Consider the following 20907-nt stretch of genomic DNA (forward strand, 5'->3'; position numbering starts at 1 on the left):
CTACGGTAAAAGGCTATTTGTCTTCATCAGCGGGAGACGGAGGTCAAAAAGCAGAGGGTTCATGAGAGGCGGCCGCTGAAGCACTAAAGGTTGCACCACTCCATTTTCAATCTATTCAAAGTAAAGCACTTCACACGGCGGTTTGACTTCTTTACTCTTCCAGTCATTCAGATCATCAGTGTGCTCGAGCAGCGTGTTGTGTGATCCTTAAACAGCGACCGTTAGGAATCAGCAAATCATCTCAAATAGTCAAACATACAGTAGGTGTTTTAATTATTCTGCTCAGCTGGGCAAAGGTTGGCTGGGACTGAGACATTATATAGAATATTTAGTGCAATTCTAACTTGGAAAGGCCTTTTTCTCCCGCCTGTTTTCCCCGATAATCAGTAGGCTACTGAGCTTAGTGTCCTCAAATGACTTCAACATGACCGCAGGTCTAATCGGCCAGAATCTCTGAATGGACACTGACTGAAAATATCTAAATACACTTTTAGCTGGTGGATTCTGTGGTAGAATGTAATGTTGGGTCTGACTGCTCATCCTGTATAAATGCTTATGATATTCTGATAATTATACTAACATGCATTCGACGCTGTTGCATTAACCAATCAGAAGCTAGTGGCATGTCTCCCCCAACAAAGTCAATCGTTGTCTGTCATTAGAAGTTCCTCGTCTTCCACGTTGATGAAAGAAATATGTCGATTTAAGAGTTAATTTGACTTCAAAAAAGTACAGCTGCTTCTCTGTTGTGGTTTTTCATGCACGTGGATGGATACTTCGAAAAAGAAAAGAGTCCCAATTTTGTATCCATAAACTTTGATTAGTCAGTCGGTTCTCTTTAACCATTGGAGAGCATCAGTGTTCACACCACCAGAACCATCTGAATCGCCGAGCACTTCTGTGGCCGTTGTTTCTGGAAAATGTTTTCAAGGCTTTCTGCATCTTATTAATTAAAACTCAGTTAGTGTAGCTCATAGATTATAATTTATTAGATTGCATTTGCTTCTCGCTCTCATTATTGCATATTTTGATCCATCCTAGCTGTTGCTAAGGCAACAGCTATTTCTGGTTTCTAAACTGCGTGCCAAATCTTTGAGAAAAAAACATGCACTTCCAGGGTAAACAAAATAATCTTGATAATGTGATGCAACCAAATGCAAGCCAATGCAAATCCAAGTGGATGTGAACAAACCCGGCTGTGTGATGTGCTCGGCGGCCTTGTTCCCGTTGAGAGCACAGGTCAAACGCGGACGCTTTTTGAGAGACAGGGTGCATAGTCCTTGACAATCGACCAATTTATTATTCATTCACTGTATTCAGTGTCTGTAGTGTACAGGAGGACATTCACCCCTCAACATGTTCCGTGCCAGGTGCTTATGCCAAGAGCAGCTGAAATTAAATTTCAATAGAATTGCATTGGCTTTCGGTCGGCTTGCACGTCCTTGGATAAAGAATAGCCCAACAACATGCAATCTACGATCTCTGCACCGGTCTCCAACACTCACATTCCCTTGGACTCCTTTCATCGATACGCACCGCCTCCTGCCATTCAAACAGCTTGGCGGATAAATGGAGCCGACAGTCACGATAAAAGTACACGTGTCCTTCGCTAATTGAATGGAGGCTTCAATAAACCATGTGAATGTTTTTGGAGCGAGAGAATGTCTGAGGTGAGACAAAGACAGTCAAGGCCAGCTTCACTGCAGAGCTCGCCTGGGCGACGAGGCAGCTGGAGACAGAGCGGATGACTGAGGTAGTGAAGTAGGAGCACCTGCAGCGGGAGGACAGGAGGAGGCGGAGACGAACTGGCAGGCAAAGTAGTGGATGATTTAACAGCGAAAGATGGGGAAGGAGAAAGAGCGGAGCGAAGTAAAAGTGGAAGATGGGGAACAATGGAGATTTCCACGGCAGAGCAGGAGAGAAACCGGCGAAAGGTGTGAACTGCGGCTGGAGAGACGGACAGTGAGAGAACAAATTCACGCCGTCCGCGATCGCAACGGCAACCTTGAACGGAGGTCTAAGTTGACGGCTCTGCGATTGGCCGGCTGTGCTGCGGCTTTGATTTAAGAGCCTATTAACCGTAAAACACCGTCCATCCCGCCTCCGGTTACAGCAGTTACATTTGCTAAAACAATATGTCAGGAGGTGAGACGTCGAGGGACACATGGGGGAGAGCGGCCATCTCCATCTCCATTAGCGCACTCCATTTCCTTGATTGGCCTGTCACATGCACATACGTGACGCGCCAAGCGAAGTTTATCACTGAGCGGAGTAGTTGGGGGTCAATCCTTTGCCACGCCGCGGTAGCTGGATGGAAAGCGTCAGTCTCAACTACTTAATCCATCGGAGTCGTCCCAGCGGAGGGTGGGTGACTTTGTGTTACTACGGGACGGAAACACAGCAAGCCTCAGCTGCTTCAGTATTTAAAGAGATGAATAAGTTAAAAAGAAACAGAAATAATAAATGAGCTCACACTAAATCCGTTGAGCATTTTATAATCGCTGTCACTAAAAGCACTACAACAAATCCTTACTCCTTACAGTGACTCTGGTACTGTTCACTCCATTTATTTATTTATTTAAGTCACCTCATTCTAAGGCTGAACGATTCGATGGAGGGTGGAGGGAGTGCCACTGACGCGGGCTCGGTCGGGTTGGGTAGTGCACCAAGGCCCTCGAGGCCACCAAAGAAGAAAACACGTCCTGCCGCTGTGAAGTTTGTCTTTAAATACAACCCAAACAGGCTCGATAAGAACAGCTTATAATCCTGCACTGAACGAAAAAACGCATCTGTGCGGTGTAGCTTTCTTTTTTAATTACTTTAAATGTTTAACTGTCCGCATTCCAAAGAGATGAAACGTGAATGGGAATTGATATGAGACAGCGTTGAGCTACAGTAGCATGTAGGGCTGTTCTACCTGATGTAGGACAAAACTACCAGTTTACAAACTAAAACTTGCCACATTCTTTGACATTTTTAACCTGACCACCGTTTGCTGAATCAAGTCGACCAGCTTGCTGTGGAAAAGAGAACATGAGCATATTGCTCTTTATTCATTATCTGTGTTCCATACTGCAGTCCGCCGAGGTCTGGGAGCAGGGAGATAACACCAGCATCGTCTCTGGATGTCCCACAAAGACAGCAAAATCTATGCAGTTCCACCAGTGGTCTCTCTCTCTCTCTCTCTCTCTCTCTCTCCCCCCATTTATCTCTCTTTCATTCTGTCTTTTACTCATCCATCCCTCTCCTAACCAGCAGATGGTTTCCACTAAACGACACCGGGGCTTGGGTCGCCAAAACATTGTCTTCAGCAGCCGCTTCCCTCGTGGCCAGATTTATAGCAAAGAGACAAAGAGGCGTCCGTCCCTGCTGCCCAAACAGCGTCCCACTCAGCAAATAGTCTCCACCGCTGGCCTCGGATCCTCACGGGGGGATAAAGGAGAACTTTACAGGACGCTAGTGTCATTGAATCAAATGCTGAGCTGGAGATTGAATTTTGTATTTGATGAATTTTCATGTTTTCCAGTCTTCTTTTGACAAATGACATTTCTGTTAGTGCAAATCAACACGTGGTGCTTTAGGCCCTTAAGGGTTCCAAGAATTGTTTGTTATAGTGTGTATAATGGCACCACACGTAATCAACCTTCTCATGTCTAAAGGGGATTTCATTTCAGCATTAAGAGTGAAAGCCTGTGTCCGTCATGAGGACTTGGATGTGTCCTCATGTGTCCCATCGAGTCTTCCTTGATTAGATCTAGAGGTGCTGGTCTAACCAGGCCCTCGTTATCCAGCTGACGCAGCTTCATTTTAAAAGACAGATATAAGTGTGGTTTTAAATTCTCTGCAATAAAATGATGTAATTTTTTTCTAAAACATTTGACTGGTTCTTCAATATTCTGCAGTAATCATTTGAAACAGTGATACGGCATCATTTTCAATTAATCTCTCTATTTGGTTTAAAGGCTTTAATTTGGGTTGCAACAAATCAGCACCTCCAATGTTCATTTGTAGATTATTCATTTAAGTCACTTTTTTTTTTAATTGCTGAGCGAGTGCATATTTAGGGCTATTAGCATACCATGATGCTGGAAATTATATTGCAGGGTGTGTGTGGGGAAAAATAGTTAAACAAAATTACTCTAAAATGTTTTTTCCTGCATTCAGATGAAAATAGCTGTAAATTACTAATGTGTGGTGTTCTTTTAATCAGTTTGCTCCTTTATTGCAGAAATCGTCTTTGCGTGTGCTTTACTGTGAATAACAAAGAAAACGGTCTCTGAAATGTAGCCTAGATTTATTTTTCAGTCATTACCTAAACACAATTTTTTTTTTTTTCAACGTACCAAATTGGGCAACCACTTTGAAATAAACGGCTTCAAATAGACCCAAAACAAACATACACTCTCTGCGATTTGGAAAAAAGAAAGAAGCCAATTAAGATGACTGAGTGGAGAGAATCCCATTAGGAAGCAAGAAGAGGGAAAATCTGCATACCGGGAACGCCGTCATTGTCTAGAAACCGGAGTGTGATCAATCACTGTGAACACTTAGAAGCCTGCTAACTGACTCAGAACAATGCACATCAACTGAGGAAAAGGTGCAAGAGGAGCTCTGTGTGTGTGTGTGTGTGTGTGTGTGTGTGTGTGTGTGTGTGTGTGTGTGTCGGTCTGCGCTGGCTTTTGCAATAAATGGGTGTTTCTCTTGTCATTGGGTGCACACAACTCCTGCATATTCAAAACATGACATCTGATCATTTCCACTTAGTTCTAAAGTTCCGAACTGAAAACACTGGATGCAAACATCCAGCAGCCCTTCAATGACTGCCTCTTATGTGTGTGTGTGTGTGTGTGTGTGTGTGTGTGTGTGTGTGTGTGTGTGTGTGTGTGTGTGTCCATATGTCACAGTAAACATGCACTTATGCACACTTGGATTTGGCATGCCTGAAATGAAACCCAGTGCATCTCATATAAACCAAATTGACATGTTTATGATCATCATCGGGAATGGAATTTTGGTCTTCTCGGCTCTCATTAAACTGGGAACGATTTTCCTCCACCCGTTGAATTGATGGAGCGTCATCAAGCAGCAGTCGTTGTGTGCGATGAGCAGCCTGTGCAGCACAAACGTCCATGGGAGCTGCATGAGAAGCTGATCTCAAGCCCCCTCAGTTCTTTCAAATCAGTTATATCACATTCTATTTTTAGAAATTTTTATTCATACATAATCATTTAAATTCCCTTTTTACCATTTTTTTCTTTTTTAATAGAGGTATGAAATCTTAAAAGATTGAAAGGTTAAAAGAGAAGCAACATTGCTCTCACACCTCTCACTCCTGGAAATACATTTGTACTGTGTGTGTGTATCTATAGATGCACTGGAAGTATCTTCTTGTTGTGCATCTAGTTCTTGTGCATTATCGCGTCATAATTCTAACACCATTGTGATGTCCATATCAAATGTTTTAATCATTTATTCATAATAATCCAGCAATCAACAACTGTTTTACTCAGCTGAGGAAACAAATATATCCTTCACTGAAGCAAAAGAAGCAAATAAGTGCGTCACGGTTTTACTTGAAAATGCCCACACCACCTTTAGCATGACGTCCAGCCGTCACGGATGTGAAGAAGCAAATCCCTCTTAAGTGCCAAGCAGTGAGTGAACTAAGTGTGATCCCATCCGGGAGGAAGGGGGTAGAGAGGGGACGTCTTCCTTGTGGCATTTGAAGGATATTGGTTAAGCAGTGCACAGACACTGTGTGGATGCTCGTGGGATCGTCTGCCTCGGATGACATTTCGGTGCGGTCACAGAGGTGAGGAGTGTGTAAACACACACAGTCAGTCACAATGTGTAGATGTTTGCCTTCGTGTTTAAATGGCTGTGATCCATCCCAGTGTGTGTTTGTGTTTGCGGGGTGGGACGGGGTAGGAGGGGGCATCCAGGCAGTAATTTGCTTTTGGAGTAGGCCTTGCTCTTCAGTCAGTGCCAATTAGCCTGCCGGCACCTTGTGACATTCAAAAGACAGCAGCGGCAATCGGATCGCTCTACGTTCACACACGACACGCTTACACAAAAGGACACACACAGCCTCTGCGTGAAAGCAGGATAGACTTAGTTTTAATCCATTTTCTTTGAATGTTAAGACTAATCCAAATTCAACAATGACTTGATCCTTCTTACAAGAATTACCTGTGAAGCCAAAGCTTGATTTGACTCGTTCATCTGGGCCATAAAACTCCATTGAGGTCCAAAATCTATAAAAACCACTTCACTGAGCCACACACGGGCAATGCATTGGCTGACTCGTTCCTTTATTACAATGAACATTGGCACTCCGGTGGTCTCGCCCGTGCATATCTGTGTGCATGTGGGTAAGTGTTTTTTCCTCTGCTAATTGTGAATACTAGTGGACCAATGAGCCAGAAAAACGTGTGTTTTCTAACAACGTGCACGGTGTTGACTGTTCAGGACCGAATGTTGCAGCAGGCCAGGATGTCGGTACGAATTGAATGTTTTGCTATTTTTATGGGATTTATTGGACATGAACAATGCAGCACACCACTAGCTCGCACTCGGACATTTTCATTGCAGTAAACGGCACAAACGATTCCATGGCGGCAGAAATCTCAGGGCCAGAGACGGAACAAATCAACCAAAAGCTCTGCTGCTCTTTATATCTGTACACCTATATCTATTTATCCACCCGTCCATCTATGGACTTTTGGTGCGCCTGAATTTCAGTTTGGTTTCGAGCGACCTTAAACGAGACTTTGTAAGTGGGGCATTTGCAAACCAGACAACAAAGGAAACCGTCTCTGTGTCTGCAGTCCGCTACAAGGCTGAGATGAATAATAGTATTATCCCAACACGTTGAACTGTACTGATTGTTCAATTTAGAGACAATCACACAGTCTGTCACTTCTCCGCGGCGCGGCCCTCCGTCTAATTCGGTCCTAAACACACGCACGCATGTAGCAAAGCAGGCCTTGGGCCCGACGGCATCGTGGGGAGGAGGGGATGGAAAATGAACCGGGCTCTTTTTTCTGTTGGAGAACACACACACACACACACACACAGGCAGGGCTAGTATCCCCCTGGGTCTTCTCTACTGCTGCTTCTATGAAACATTTACACAGAAGTGATCTCATCGGCTATTTTAAGCCCGTCTCTGACCTACGATTGTTTTAAAGAGGTAGTCTCTGCTTTTTGGGATGTTTGACTTTACTTTTGATAAACTTCTTATCTACTGCTACATTGGAACCAGAATTGAAGGCAGCAGATTTCACTCAGCTTTCTGCTCGCAACCCAAAAAGATGTATTGATATGAAGACATTCTCTTATGGACCCAGGGTGTTCCCAATGTTTTCTTCCATTATCAACACAGGACGCGGACACACGCAATCATACAGTAAGTAACAGAGAAACACATCAAATCAATTGCTTTTAAGAGAACCCCATCAGCTAACTGAGTCAATTTCAGGTTTCTCTGTGCAGCCTCTGATACACACACTGCCATTCCATTTCATATCGAGAGTCGGGCTGCTCTTGAGATGAACAGCGTTGATGTTGGAGGCACAGGTCTGGCCGCCTGTAGGTAATGGGATAGGTTGCTCTGTGCTTGTTTTCCCCACAACAAACCACTTAAATGTCCTTGGACATTGCACACGCGATGACGTGGATAAAAAAGAAAAGAAACCGAGCCGTATGAAAACACCATTTTAGTATTGCTCATTGTTTTCAGGATGATTTCCGGGCAAAACAATGTCAATGTGTGAGGAACAAAGGTTGAAGACCAAATTAACAATCAGATATTCAGCTTGTTTCAACACTGAAACACTGCAAAACACTCGGAAACAACTAAACTACAATACAAATAGGACACCTGCATTCAAATGAACCATCTGGGCATTGGAGAAGGTTTTACAATTCTTTTGGATCCCTGGATCATGCATCGGCATGGCAGAGCTTGCTGAGTGGCAGCTTATTAGCTTTTGTCGTACAATAATACTGCTGTTGTTCAAAATGGGGAAGAGGCCTTCAGAGGAAGTCTTGTCTTTCTGCTTGTGGTGTCACGACTACTGGCTTCCCAAACGCACTCTTTATAACCTCGTGTAGTGTTTGTAGTAACTTTAAGAGAGACCTTTGGAAGATTTGTCTACATAATTGAAATGTATTTTTTGAATAAGGATCATTTGTTCCCCAACACCTTAATGAATATTTGTAGAGCAAAGATATATTGTAAAGGAAAGTGTACAGAATAAGACCATTAAATTGCTTATATTATTAATTAGCATGTATTGTTTGTAGTATGTCTTTGAATTTGTTGGGGGTATATATATATATATATATATATATATATATATATATATATATATATATATATATATATACACACACACATTAATAGCATTGAGTGTGTGTGTGTGTATGTGTATGTATATATATATATATATACATACACATACACACACACACAAACACTCAATGCTATCAATAATAATTTAGTAATAATAGAGTTGAGATTCATTAGGTATCACTGTTTTAAATGTAACCCTGGATATACTATACTGTGGGACTATGTTACACCGAGGAAATGAAAATATTTACCTTAAATTATAATATAAACCATTTAATACTACAAATACTTTATAAATAAATTCTAATTATAGTTGGTTCAAATGCTTCCACATTAATTCAATACCGATCGTATCTTCAATTAAGCAGTCTAATTACCAACTGCCCACATCTGCACATTAACCTCAGGTCTGCAGAAGCTGTGAACTTCTACTACAACAAAAAGCTCTGTGGCTCGATTGACCTTTCAGCATCATCTTGATGAAGTTGACAGTAAATATTTTACCGATCGTTTGTAGGTTGAGGATTAAAAGAGAGGAAAAATCTCTAAACCTGACGCACGCAACGCAGAGTGAAGATGAAGAAGGCTGCATGTTGACAAGGCAGCTGTCAAGGTCATACATGGTTCTGACCCACTTTGATGCCATGTCTGCTCATTAATACCGGAGATGCCGTTATGACATGATGTTTACTGCATATTTCACCGCGTTGCATCGGGGATGATAAAGTCATCACTTTTTAACGATGCATCTGGCAAAATCCAGTCAAGACACGAGAAGAGGAATCCAGCCGAGGCACCACCGATTTAGTGTGTGTGGGGGGGCTTTTAAAAGCCTCGCCATCAATGACCTGTTCAATGAGGTGCACAGCAGGCTTTACAGTCGTGTAATGTGCCACATTCAGCAGGCGAGTAAAAGTTGTGTTTTTAATAACGAGCAGTGCGGATAGAACGTAAAAAAAAAAAGGGCAACGCGGTGTCATCTGAGCCTCGGTGCGCAGTCAGTAATGAATGACCTCGTCAGGGTGGATGCCATGACTATAACCACTCCGCTTGCGCTGCGGCACTATGCAGACATAAAGCCCTCGAGCTGGTTTTATATCACAAATTGATCAACTGACTGAGAAGGCAAACGTTCCTAAAAAAGCAGTTGGTGCGCGTTGTGGACAGAAATAATGAGGGGATTACAGTCTCCTCTGACAAAAGGATTAGTTGATAAAAGCAAAGTATTTAGCAAATCTTTTATTTTGCGATTCATCATTGTTTATGATTTATTTATATATTTTTGGTTAACATTAAAACAAGCTCACAAAAGGAGCTCAAATATAAAATACGTCTTAAAGTGAATGTTGGAGAGAAATCTTTCAGGTCAACAAGGACAAATAAATACATATATATATATATATATATGGCAGCCCAGCCAGAGCCTTAATTAATATATAATGCTAGTTATTATATATAATATAATTGTATTGACTGCGCCGGGTTATCTAACTTGGGCCTGAAGAGAGTCTGTGTAAGCGGCTTTCATAATGTGCATTTTGCAGAAAAACCTTTTCTTCTGAAAGGAGTAAAATAAGGCTCCTGCTATGCTTACTGTGAGATGACCTTGATGGGAATAAAAGAAACAAAGGACAATTTGTGCTGCATTCATTTTAAGGTTAGGTTAGGTTACGTGTTGTATGGGCACATCCAACATGCTGACATGCAAGAGTTCAAGAGTTCAAGCCTCGCTGTATATTTACTTCCCTGACCCCCCCACAAGCTGACTCTCCACCACGTTATTACAATTGAAACATGTCTGTAATCCTTTTCTGATGGATGAATGTTTCTCTCTCTCTGAACCCAACTGGATGAGGCAGATGGCCGCCCACCCAGAGCCTGGTTCAGCCCACGTTTTCTCTGTTAAAGGGGAGTTTTTTTCTTGTCCAGTCCCTCTGAGGGAATGTTGGGTTCCTGTCAAAAGAGTGCAGTCTGAACCTGCTCCATTAAAGCGTCGAGATAACTTTGTCTACAATTTGATGCTTATTGAATCACTTGAATTGAATTGCTCCTGTCATGTCCAATAACACTGTGTTATCCCTGAGCTCATTTCACAAAACTGAATCAAACCAGGTTGAGGCCGGGCAGAGCGCCGTCACAACAGTAATTTCTTCTAGGATGAATAAAACTGAAAAACAAAAAAATAATCAGTCCTCGCAAAAGGAAAAAGACAGCCCAGGCACAATCAGGAAAGAATCCGAGGTGGTTATTCAAAGCCATGCCATACCTTCGCAGTAGGCGTTATCGTCTCGCAGCGGGCGGAAGCCATCCTTGCAAACACAGCAGTCTCCTGCCTCCAGGTTCACACAGTCGGAGTGCTCCGCGCAGCCGTGGCCCTCGGAGCAGAAGTCATGACCTGCAGGAGGCCCGCAGAGGAAAAGGTTGAGACCCAGAGGAGGGCAGACGAGTGGAGTGATGGAGGCATGGGGGGCCGGTGGAAAGGTCGTGTCAGAGTATCTGTGCGTCCATAACGTGGCTTCTTTCCAGGTCATATTAGGGCAGAATTCCACTCATTTGCATTATTCCCATACGTTACATCTGACTTCACGATCAAGGGAGATACAAAAACACCACGGCCCGTTTAACTGCGCTTCATATGAGTCTTTAGAAAATAACTAACAATCCAGCTCCACCATATAAAATGAATGCTATGGAAAGAATGGCCATTGTTTCCTCCATACCTCTGCAGACTTTGCAGCATCTGTCATTCAAGGTGATCTGCTCCGACTCGGAACAGTTGAGTTCGGGACACGGCTCACCGGGGGCCGTGCGACGCATGCTGCTGTCCTGTGATGGGCAGAGAGAAACAATCCCGGTGAGCTCCTCCTTCGGTCCAATACGTCCCACTTCTTTAGCGAAGGACCTGGATGGGATTCTGAAGGGAATTATTCATCTTCTGTGTTTTCTCTCGCCTTCTCTCGTGTGTGTTCATGACAAACCAATTACTCGCTGGCCGAGAGCATTTCTCCCAAACTACTTCTGAAGGGAAATAAAAGGTGTTCTTGTATTCGTCATCAGGATTCACGATGCATCTTTATTATACAAACATTGAGTCAATCTAGTGGATGTCACTGCATGTGTGTTTAGTCGGAGCATGAAACCTGATTAGGAGCTTCTTTTTCCCAGCATGCATTTGGCGGGTCCCTCTGACTTTCAGTCATTAACAGTAGACACAGTTGGACAAAGACATCGCACTTTAACAGCTATCTGTAGTGGGCAAATACTTCAGGGTCTGCACACAGGTCCAAGCAGTAGCTATGATCTCCACTCAAAAAATGACCTAACGTCTCTCCTGAACCACTGTTCCTTCACCTCGGTGGAAAACATCACCGGGTCAAGGAAAGATGTTTAGAGGAACTCAAAAGACCGCCGTGGATTTTAGGGAATCCGACTCCGGTCCACTAAGCTACATAGTTATAATGCGACGGGAGACGTCGGAATTCTCTCTTTTCCGTTCACAAAGGAGGGTCCAGCGGTTCGTATGCTAAAGGAGCCAAGTAGGGAAGCATTGACGCTCCTCTCCTTAGCGTTAGAGAATTCAAACAGCTCGTATCATTGGGGCCGCTGACACTACTCAGGTGCAGAGACACCTGCACCTCGTCTCCTCATCAACGAGTGGTTTAACTCTCATGAATATGTATCTTTTGTTAATTTGCACGAAGTTGGAGTAACTAGGTTCCTTAATACGTTTCACGGGGACGTGTTTTAATGTCACAAAGCCCAAGAAGCATGTGAAGCGTCAAGTAACGTTTACAACCCTCCCCCTCTCTTTCCCCTCGTGTGCAGCCACTGAGGCACGTCACGTTTACGTTTTGTCATATATATTTGTTTGTTGTTTGTTGCTGTTCGACGGTGGATTCCAATGTGGACGACAAGTTGGATGAAGATGGTGTGGAGAGGGCGACGTCCTTAAGTGGAATAAATCCAGTAACGATTGTGGAGGGAGTTACGAGTGGGTACAAAAGGACAAGCAGGGAAGACGTCAGCAGACAGACAAGTTGGAAATGAGGTTGATTAACGTTCGTCTTTGTTTCTTTCTGCCTCTGACTGCCGCATCGCCATTCATGTCGCCGTCCTCCGTGACTCCAAAAGTCCACAAACAACCTTCCGGACCTGCTCTAGCGTTTACTTTTTGCCACCTTGTACCCAGAACTTGCCCCCTCCAAACCCCTGCAGGCAGACTGAAGATCAGAGGCGTGACAAGCAGCTGTCAGGGGAAGCCTGCAGGAGTCTGCAACATCGGGCTGATTGACAGCGCACCCCATCCCCATTTCTTTGATCTGCCTGGGACTGCAGATGGACCAGGTGTGGGGACGCAAGCCAGACAGCTGTCTGAAACGGCAGATTCTGATGGGGCTTTGCAGAATTCATGGAGGGGCTGGTCGGTACAATAGAGTTGGGTGATTAAAAACTTCAAATCACTCCTCCGTGATTGACTGGGCCTGTCAGGCATAATTTCATCAGGTGAATTATTCCCAAAACGGAGCGACCCACCCATCTGGTGCGTCAGGCAAACAAAAGCAAATAACCCGGAATAATTGGCAAATGAATATGGTTTGGGACCACGGTGCAATCTGAAGATTGCTCCTGAAGAATGGCTGTGGCATCCTATGATTGACAGACGCACTATACGAATGTATACGTAATTAACGGGATTTGGTCAATTTCTTTACGTTAAAAAGAAAACGCTGACAGGCCCGATCAATAACATTTAGTGGAGAATCTTGCATTCGAGCTCGTGGAGGTTTGATTTATGCTCCGGCTTGTCCCAGGTAGCTGTTGAATGAGCACTGAGTGAGATGTCATGCGCCGCTACGGGGAAATGATTAGAGGTGAAGTGCTTGGTTAGATGAGTTATTGTGGTGTCTCTTTGCAGAGGATATCTTTGAATAATTACAAGATGATGTGTTGATTTTTAGGTGTGTGTGTGTGTGTGTGTGTGTGTGTGTGTGTGTGTGTGTGTGTGTTGACATGACTTACCGTGCATTCAAACAGCAGGCACCTGCCAGAGGAGTCCCGCACAGCCCTCTGATCCCCGTCCACCAGCTCTCTTCCACCAAACAGGCAGACGGCTGGTAGAAAACACGGAGAATTCATCAGCGTGATCACAAAATACACGTACACATGATCGCACGTTGCTTCACTGAAAGCACATTTCATTCATATGATATTCAACACAAAGGCCATATGTGTGAATATAACACATGAGATAGCCCCTCTTAAGGCATCTGAAGATTCATAATTTGTTTTCATGTGAGTTCAATGTGCTGTAGAAATGCTGAGTTCGGACTCGCGGTTTGGATATCATGAGCAACTAAACAACCAGGGAAGTCAAATGTTTTCTAGTATTCTCTCTGAAAAGTCACATGATCAACATGAACAAACGTACAGCTCCTCAATTGTTACGTGTGGTCCGAATGAAATGAGACAGATGCTAGTTTGTTTTTGTCAGGGCGTTTGATTTAGTGATTGATGACGGAATTTGATCAAAATATGATGTGAAGATTACCAACCTTTGCTTTATTGATTTTCATTTAAGTCATTTCAGTAGATTTAGGCAAGGTTATTTGAAACAATTTTGTCCATAAAATGAAAAAAACGACATTTGTATTATATAAAGATTCTGGTTCTTTGTCATTCAATTGATTTACAAAGCAATTACTTGATGTATTAGCTAGTTAATCTACTTGTAATCCTTAATAGATTCATATTTATACTATATTATACTGTGAACACTGACACCAGGAATCTTATCCAGCAGTGCTGCTTTACATGTACAATACAGTCTGTCCTTGTTATTTACAGTCACCCCAAATCAAGCATATCGAACCCAATTAAGCCCAATGAAATAATTAACATGTAGCGCGAGAAGGCGTTCCTCACTGCGACGCCGGGGAGACTCTGTTTCAGATGTTTCCATGGTGTGGGGGGGTGGTTGAAAATAATTATATGGGTGTTTGATGACAATCTGGGTTTAGGCGGATTCAGCCTGATATGAGGAAAAGAAGTGATTGACACCGCAGGTCGAGCCCCGTCACAAAGCGGCGTATCATGAAAGCGAAGGACTTCTGAGGCAGCAGCCAGTTGAAGTTTCTGCTTGACAGACTATCAAAAAAAAAAAAACAGCCGACCCAGGACTCCTCCCTGCAGGACCTTGTGCTGCCGGATAGGGCTCTAATTTGGAAAGCCAAACACGTCTTGGTAGTGGGAAACTTCTCTCCAAAGCCGGAGCATGCGTAATTAGCCGTGTGTTTGTCTACCTCGCTGAGATAAGTGAGCACAGGGGTGTCGACTTTAAGGGGATTACCAGCTGCGTGTTTATATTTGTGTAACACGGCAGTGTGTTGCAGCCGTGACCCGCGGGTCAGTGGGAAAGGATGCTGACGCGAGCTGATTGCGTTCCAGGACGAATGGTTTGTTGCTGATAAAGACCTGAATCTTGTCTATTATTTGCTTTGCGAGGGAAGCAGGAGAGCCGCGGCAGCAGCGCGTGGGAGTGCGAGGTGAGAAAGTTCTCAAGTGCAGCCCGCTTGCTCGAGCTGTGGAGTGAAATCTACAACAAAATGTTGTCCAAACGCAAAGTATCATTCATGTGGTCTGTAGCCTTCTAGAATTCACAGCGAACTGTCTTATTATTACGGCAATTCATTCCTGTGTCCTATGCATTGACTGAGAGGTCTCCTACCTTCTAAAAGCTTATACGTCACATTTATTAAGGTTTAATTGAGGTTATTACCAGAAGAATGATGGGGTGAGAAAAGCTAATATCCTCTGAAATCCATTTTTATTGAGAGAATATGAGATGCAGAGTGCTGCGGCGAGGAGGCTAATAAGAGTTCAGTGCTGAACCTTGTGGGAGAAAAACAGACCCTCTATGTAGATATGTGATGAAACAGAATAATTTACCCAGCAAGAACATATCACAGCTCTAGAGTTCGAAAACGGACATTTAAGAAGATGCCGTTGCCAGGAACAGTGTGCGTCATTTCGGGCGTTTAACATTTTTGTCGTCTCCGGCTTCTTCTCGCAACCATAAATAGGAAGTACTTTACATAACGTGCAGCGGCCGCAGATTTACTGGCTCACGTCTGTGTGACTTGTGGCCATCTGTGTTTGGAAGCCAGCTAGTGAATAATTGATTGCTCCATGTATACGTAAAAGGATGGACTCCTCTCAGGAGGCGTGTTGGGAGGTAGCTTAGCAACACAGCTCGAGCCCCGGTCAATTGTCAGGCAGCCCTTGAGGAGGCGTGATGTGTGCTTTGAATCTGTTGCCGGTGGTTGTGCTGTTGCGTGTGAGCGCGTTAGTGCGCAATTGTTGCCCATGATTGTATAAGAGTAGGAGGGTGATTGAGGTCAAGGGTGCTCCACTCACGCTGGCACTCCTTGCAGCAGGCCCCCTTCACGTAGGCAGGCGCCGAGCCCGCCAGGCACTGAGAGGGAGGGCAGGACACGGCCTCGCATTGCACCGTGCCATTCTGGTTGAAAAGAGAAAGAGGAAACGCGTTATTTTTAAGAGCGACTTCCACAGGTCAAAGGAATCCTGGAATGGCCCACGCGGTTCTCACAGGCGTACATGTCCTTGACTTCAAGGATCTCTTCAAATTGGTAATTACAGTATTGTGTTCATGTCCAGTGCTTTCTGAGACACTTTACTGTTGAAAAGACAATGTGAGTTAAATGTAAGGGGAAATCAAGGGTACTCTTTAAAACGGCAGAAGCCCCGTGTTGTAAAGCTACGGTGGATTTTCCACAGCATGATCCCGTATATCGGATATATATTTCAATGCTCTCCTTTTCCCCGGCTGTGCCTGTAATTAACATTGCTTCCACGGATGGAAGCTCTGTGACAGCAAAATGTATGAACCTGATCCACATAATTGATAACATCTTAATGGATGACCTTTGCATTTTAAAGGTCGCAGCTAAATGCCACACATACGGTAAGGAACATATCCTATCTAATTCCTTAATTGCAGCACAGGAATGGCAACACAACGTTCCTGGCAAATGAAGCAATTTCATTGGATAAGTGGCCAGAGCAAATCCCTGATGATAATTATCGTCTGTCAAGAGCGATTAGGTGCAGTGCACTGAGAGATATGTGATTTCTATTTTGCATGTTGGGTAGTGGTGCGTGAAGGCATTTCATTGGTTGGTTGGAGGAGTTCAATAGCATGTTCCAAAGTTAGGAAGACTGACAGGCAGGGAAATCTGTTTGCTAATGTGGTACAAGCCCCAGATCTCCAATTGCCCCTAATTCTCTTTTTGGCAATTATTCCCACTTTATGTAACACAAAGTGGACCCCTGAGAGGGCTGAGCATTACTGGGCACTGTTGTTGGTGTCTATTCCTGACAACTGTGGAGGTTTTCAGTACAGTATCTTTCCTTAACTGGGGCAAACCGCCTCTAATGAAAGGACATAATGAGAATACGAGCCGTCGACAACGGGGCCCCTGCACCTCCACACCCCCGAAAATACGGCCACACAAACCCCCACCTTCATAGTATTGATGAACAGGAGAGCAAAACAACAGCCAAGACCTACAATGGGAGCAATGAAACTGTAGATACTGCAATACATACACACACACATACAACAATGGATGCGTGCACGCACAACACAAAACGGTGTGGCAGACGTGATGAAAAATGCATGTTCTCCCTTTCTCTCAGGCACAGAAGACACACACAGGTAAACACGCTTATCTATTTATTTTATGAAGCGCTCACATGCCTGTAAACATCAGCAGCACATCACATACAGTACAACAGGCTCACCATTCCATGTGTTTGTACACAAACTTAATTCAAATGTAATGCCTCTCATGCTCTTCATTACTTAAACATGGAGACCCATGTGTGCGCACATATCGCACGCACACACCCACACAGTGAAACCCACCGTGCATGTGCAGTTCCTGCAGCCATCTGTCCAGCCCTCGTCCTCCCTGTAGACGACCCCCTTGACGCTGCAGGTTCTCTCACAATAGCAGCCATCCAGCCCATTCATCTTCTCCTCCGCCCTGGACAGCTGCTCACGCCACCCCCAAGAAAACAAAAGGCAAGGAGGAGGGAAGATGAGAGTCAGCCTCGGCGTGTCTATATTCACATGTAGAATGCAGAGCTTCAACAGCAAACCATTAACCCCGTTTATGTTTCTGCATCAGAACAGAGAGGGCTGTCAATGACCCCCTGTTACAAACAATGCCAATGTCGTTTGCACAATGACAATTGGATATTTTACGGCACTGCACGATTTGTAATTGTATCAGTTTATTGAAAAGGGCAATTACTGTTTTAAGATAATACCACATTATTGGACTGAATGTCAAATTAAGATTGTATCACATTACATCACCTTGCTTGATGTTTTAGCGAGGATATCCTGCAACTCCATGATTTTCTGCACAAGTCCGTGGAAATCATTGCAGGTTGGGCATGCTGAGATACAAGACACAATACGGCACACAGTAATTTAGTACACAGAACACCTGTAACTATGATTAAAAAAAAATATATATATACAGTTTTAGGGTCAGAAAAAACATAATAACATCCACAATCCATATAATTATTTCAATAAATTGTAAATAAGTAATCATTATTATCATTCTATCAAAGAAATATAAACCTTGAAAATCTTGAAAATGTTCTACAGCCCAAACGTATAATTCTAAAATGTATTCTAACTTGCTTTAATGGACATTTGCTGCAGTTCACTAATTCTATATTATATTATTGTAAACATATTTTGGAGGTCCCCTTTTGGACTTTTGGATGTGCGGGGAAATACAATCAGTGTAAAAATTATTTAAAGTTATATATGAAATGTTTGTGTCTCGCTCCCGTGAGCCGGGGAAGCGGTTTACCGCAAACTGGATAGTTAGAGTGAGCCGCAACAGCCATCGTGGTGCAGGCAAAGGAAATAATGCCTCTGCGATCTCTGGTAATTGTTGCGAGACAAAAATAATAATAAAGTCATGCTGTTCTACGAAAGTAGACCATTTAATGTTTCGATTTATTAAATGGTGGGGATGACAAACTTAGATACAACGGAGCTGCACTGAGTTGCATTGTGTCTTAGTCATAAAAACAATGATAAAACACATACTGCACTTCCTCAGCAGAGGCTGTTGGAATTATTGCTTTTTCTAATTTTACTAACCTATGTTCTAACAACGGGGCAAAATGGTTTCTAAATTGCGTGTTTAAAACGTTTGCTCTCCTCTTTATAGCCTTTCAAGAAATGAAATATAAGAGCAAATTAGCTGAACCGAGGGCTGTGCCAGAGGCAACTGAAATGAAAGTACACACTGAATGAAATGTTTCTTCCGTGTCTTAAGGATGAAGCTGCACTCACTTCTGTTCAGATCTGGACACTGTGCGATGTAACCCTGTGGCATCACGAGGATCTGCACGTCCTGCATCACGCCCTGCAGACACACACACACACGCAAACAAGCATTTCATAGACGGGAACATCGACCTTTACAGGGCGGGCAGGCAGTAAAAATGAGATGAAGCATCATCGTGTGTAGTAAGTGGAAGGGGGATAAGTGTGGTACATTTTTCACATGAGATAAGATGGAACCAAAGGAAACGCAAAAACAAAACCAACAACCCAGTTTATGAGAGCCTTGCTAACTGCTGCAATCATAAAGCAGAACACAGTGAAGCTGCTTTAACTCCAAAAGTGACTGCAAATACATTCCTCTGTGGATCGGGAGGCAGGCGGGTTAGTGAGGAGATCCTGTGTGTCCTGGGTCGAGGCTCACATGAATCATATCAGAACCGGATACCAACAGAAGGCTCAACCTCCCAATGACGTGGGAATTGATATTTCTCTCCTCTGATATCATAAACAGAGGATACAGATTCAATTGGATTCATATCACCCAATTGATAGCTTTTCTTCCTGTGGCTGAAATACATACACAGATACTTATACACATATGCACACAGACACTGTTGCCATGGTAACCTGGGCCAGTTGGTTCCTGGTGTTTTTATTTCCCTTACAGATGTGGAGCCGCGCAACTTAGGACAGATTGTTTTTTAAATTGTCTCGGCGCTTCAATTTACCGGCCATGAATTTAAAATCCTGCGGAAATGATTTGCTGATTCTTCACGGCAACGCGCTGAAATGGAAGCAGGTTGGAGTTGTGTCCGTCAAACTTAAGGAAAACATGACACTGTACCGCGCAATTACTCCTTATGCCTTTAGAGAGTGAGCCCTTCAACATCTTATTAATAAGTCACATCTCAACTATATTCTTCTTAAATGAAGTTGTTTCTAACCGACTCTTTTATCCTTCTATCTTTGAGCTGATTTACAGTATTGATTCTTTCCACAGACCCCTGCGTTCCTGGGTTTAGCGTATCGTTTTACAAAAAGAAAGCATGTTTTGGTTTGTATCCAGATGTAGTTGCAATGAGGAATAATTAACACAAGATACAGGATTAGATGCAAATGAAAACATTACAAAAAAATGATATAACCACCCATGATGTAATGTGCCACTATGAAAACTGTTGATGGTCTGACTGTAAAAAAAAAACATGTTGAGTCATTAGTGATTGGGTACGTGGGACGTTGATGATTCTCCAAATCTGTACCGGAAATGTGAAACTAGTGAAAAACTACTACAGGCCCAGTGAGAGCTGAATCACTTCTGTTGCACTGAGATCAATTTTCTGCTACATTTTTAATATTCATGAGCCGACCCTACAGAGACTAGACTACAAACACAACTCTAAAATAAAATCCCAGGATGAGATCAAATCCGATGAACGTGTCTCTTGCTGTTTCTTGTTGCATTTGGGATTGCCTGAATTAAAAGGAAATAGTTGTCAGCGTTCCGAGGGAGGATGTAGAACAATTTGCCACATCTGCATACAAATGGACTCCAAATGACACCGATTCCAAACGAGCGTCACCAGACAAGTCAATAAAGAAGGTAATAGTAGTTTCATCTGTTTCTGTGTAGGAGTGCATGTGCACTAATGAAGTAGTGTGTTTTTAAAAGAAGACCGGCCTTCCTTCCTCCCGACTAATCACGGCTTCAGAGAGTGGCGAGTAGAGATGCTGCTACGTGACGAGATTAGCGAGTGACCTCCGAGGCTTCTTTCATCTGCCAATTAACAGAGTGCAAACTGTAACGCCAGGACACTATGTGAAAAGCTTTACACACACACACCTCTAAACATCTCCACACCATCAAACACAGGCCCAGTCAGCAGCAGACTAATTCAAACAGTTATTGCTGCGGGTAAACTGACATTTTGCCCTGACGGGTCTCCGAGTGGGACATTTTAGAGCGCGGTCCAGTCTGGAAGAGGCGATGTACGTCTCCCTGCCTGTTAAACAACACATAGGGCCGAGCTTAATGAGGGTGGTCCAGGGGCTATTTAATGATTTCTCCCAAAGCTGCGTTGTGGGGGTGGCTGAGATGATTGCACTGGGCTTAGCTGCAGACTAACGGAGAGGGAACAAAACAATGACCAAAAAA

At 43.5% G+C, this 20907-nt stretch overlaps 1 protein-coding gene across 3 annotated transcripts in view; it reads right to left on the reverse strand.

The window, feature by feature from the left end:
- nell2a (neural EGFL like 2a) overlaps positions 1-20907 on the reverse strand; it is a 57720-nt gene that overhangs the window by 26638 nt on the left and 10175 nt on the right. For all 3 annotated transcript variants that reach the window (XM_078083503.1, XM_078083502.1, XM_040162926.2), the window contains 7 exons: positions 18759-18831; positions 17757-17839; positions 17301-17429; positions 15770-15872; positions 13376-13467; positions 11077-11182; positions 10623-10751 (listed from right to left, as the gene is read on the reverse strand). In XM_078083503.1, the coding sequence (XP_077939629.1) occupies positions 10623-10751; positions 11077-11182; positions 13376-13467; positions 15770-15872; positions 17301-17429; positions 17757-17839; positions 18759-18831 (715 nt within the window). The remainder of the gene's footprint in view (positions 1-10622; positions 10752-11076; positions 11183-13375; positions 13468-15769; positions 15873-17300; positions 17430-17756; positions 17840-18758; positions 18832-20907) is intronic.

The sequence above is a fragment of the Gasterosteus aculeatus genome, chromosome X (assembly GCF_964276395.1).
Source record: "Gasterosteus aculeatus chromosome X, fGasAcu3.hap1.1, whole genome shotgun sequence".
NCBI classification, from domain to species: Eukaryota; Metazoa; Chordata; class Actinopteri; order Perciformes; family Gasterosteidae; genus Gasterosteus; species Gasterosteus aculeatus.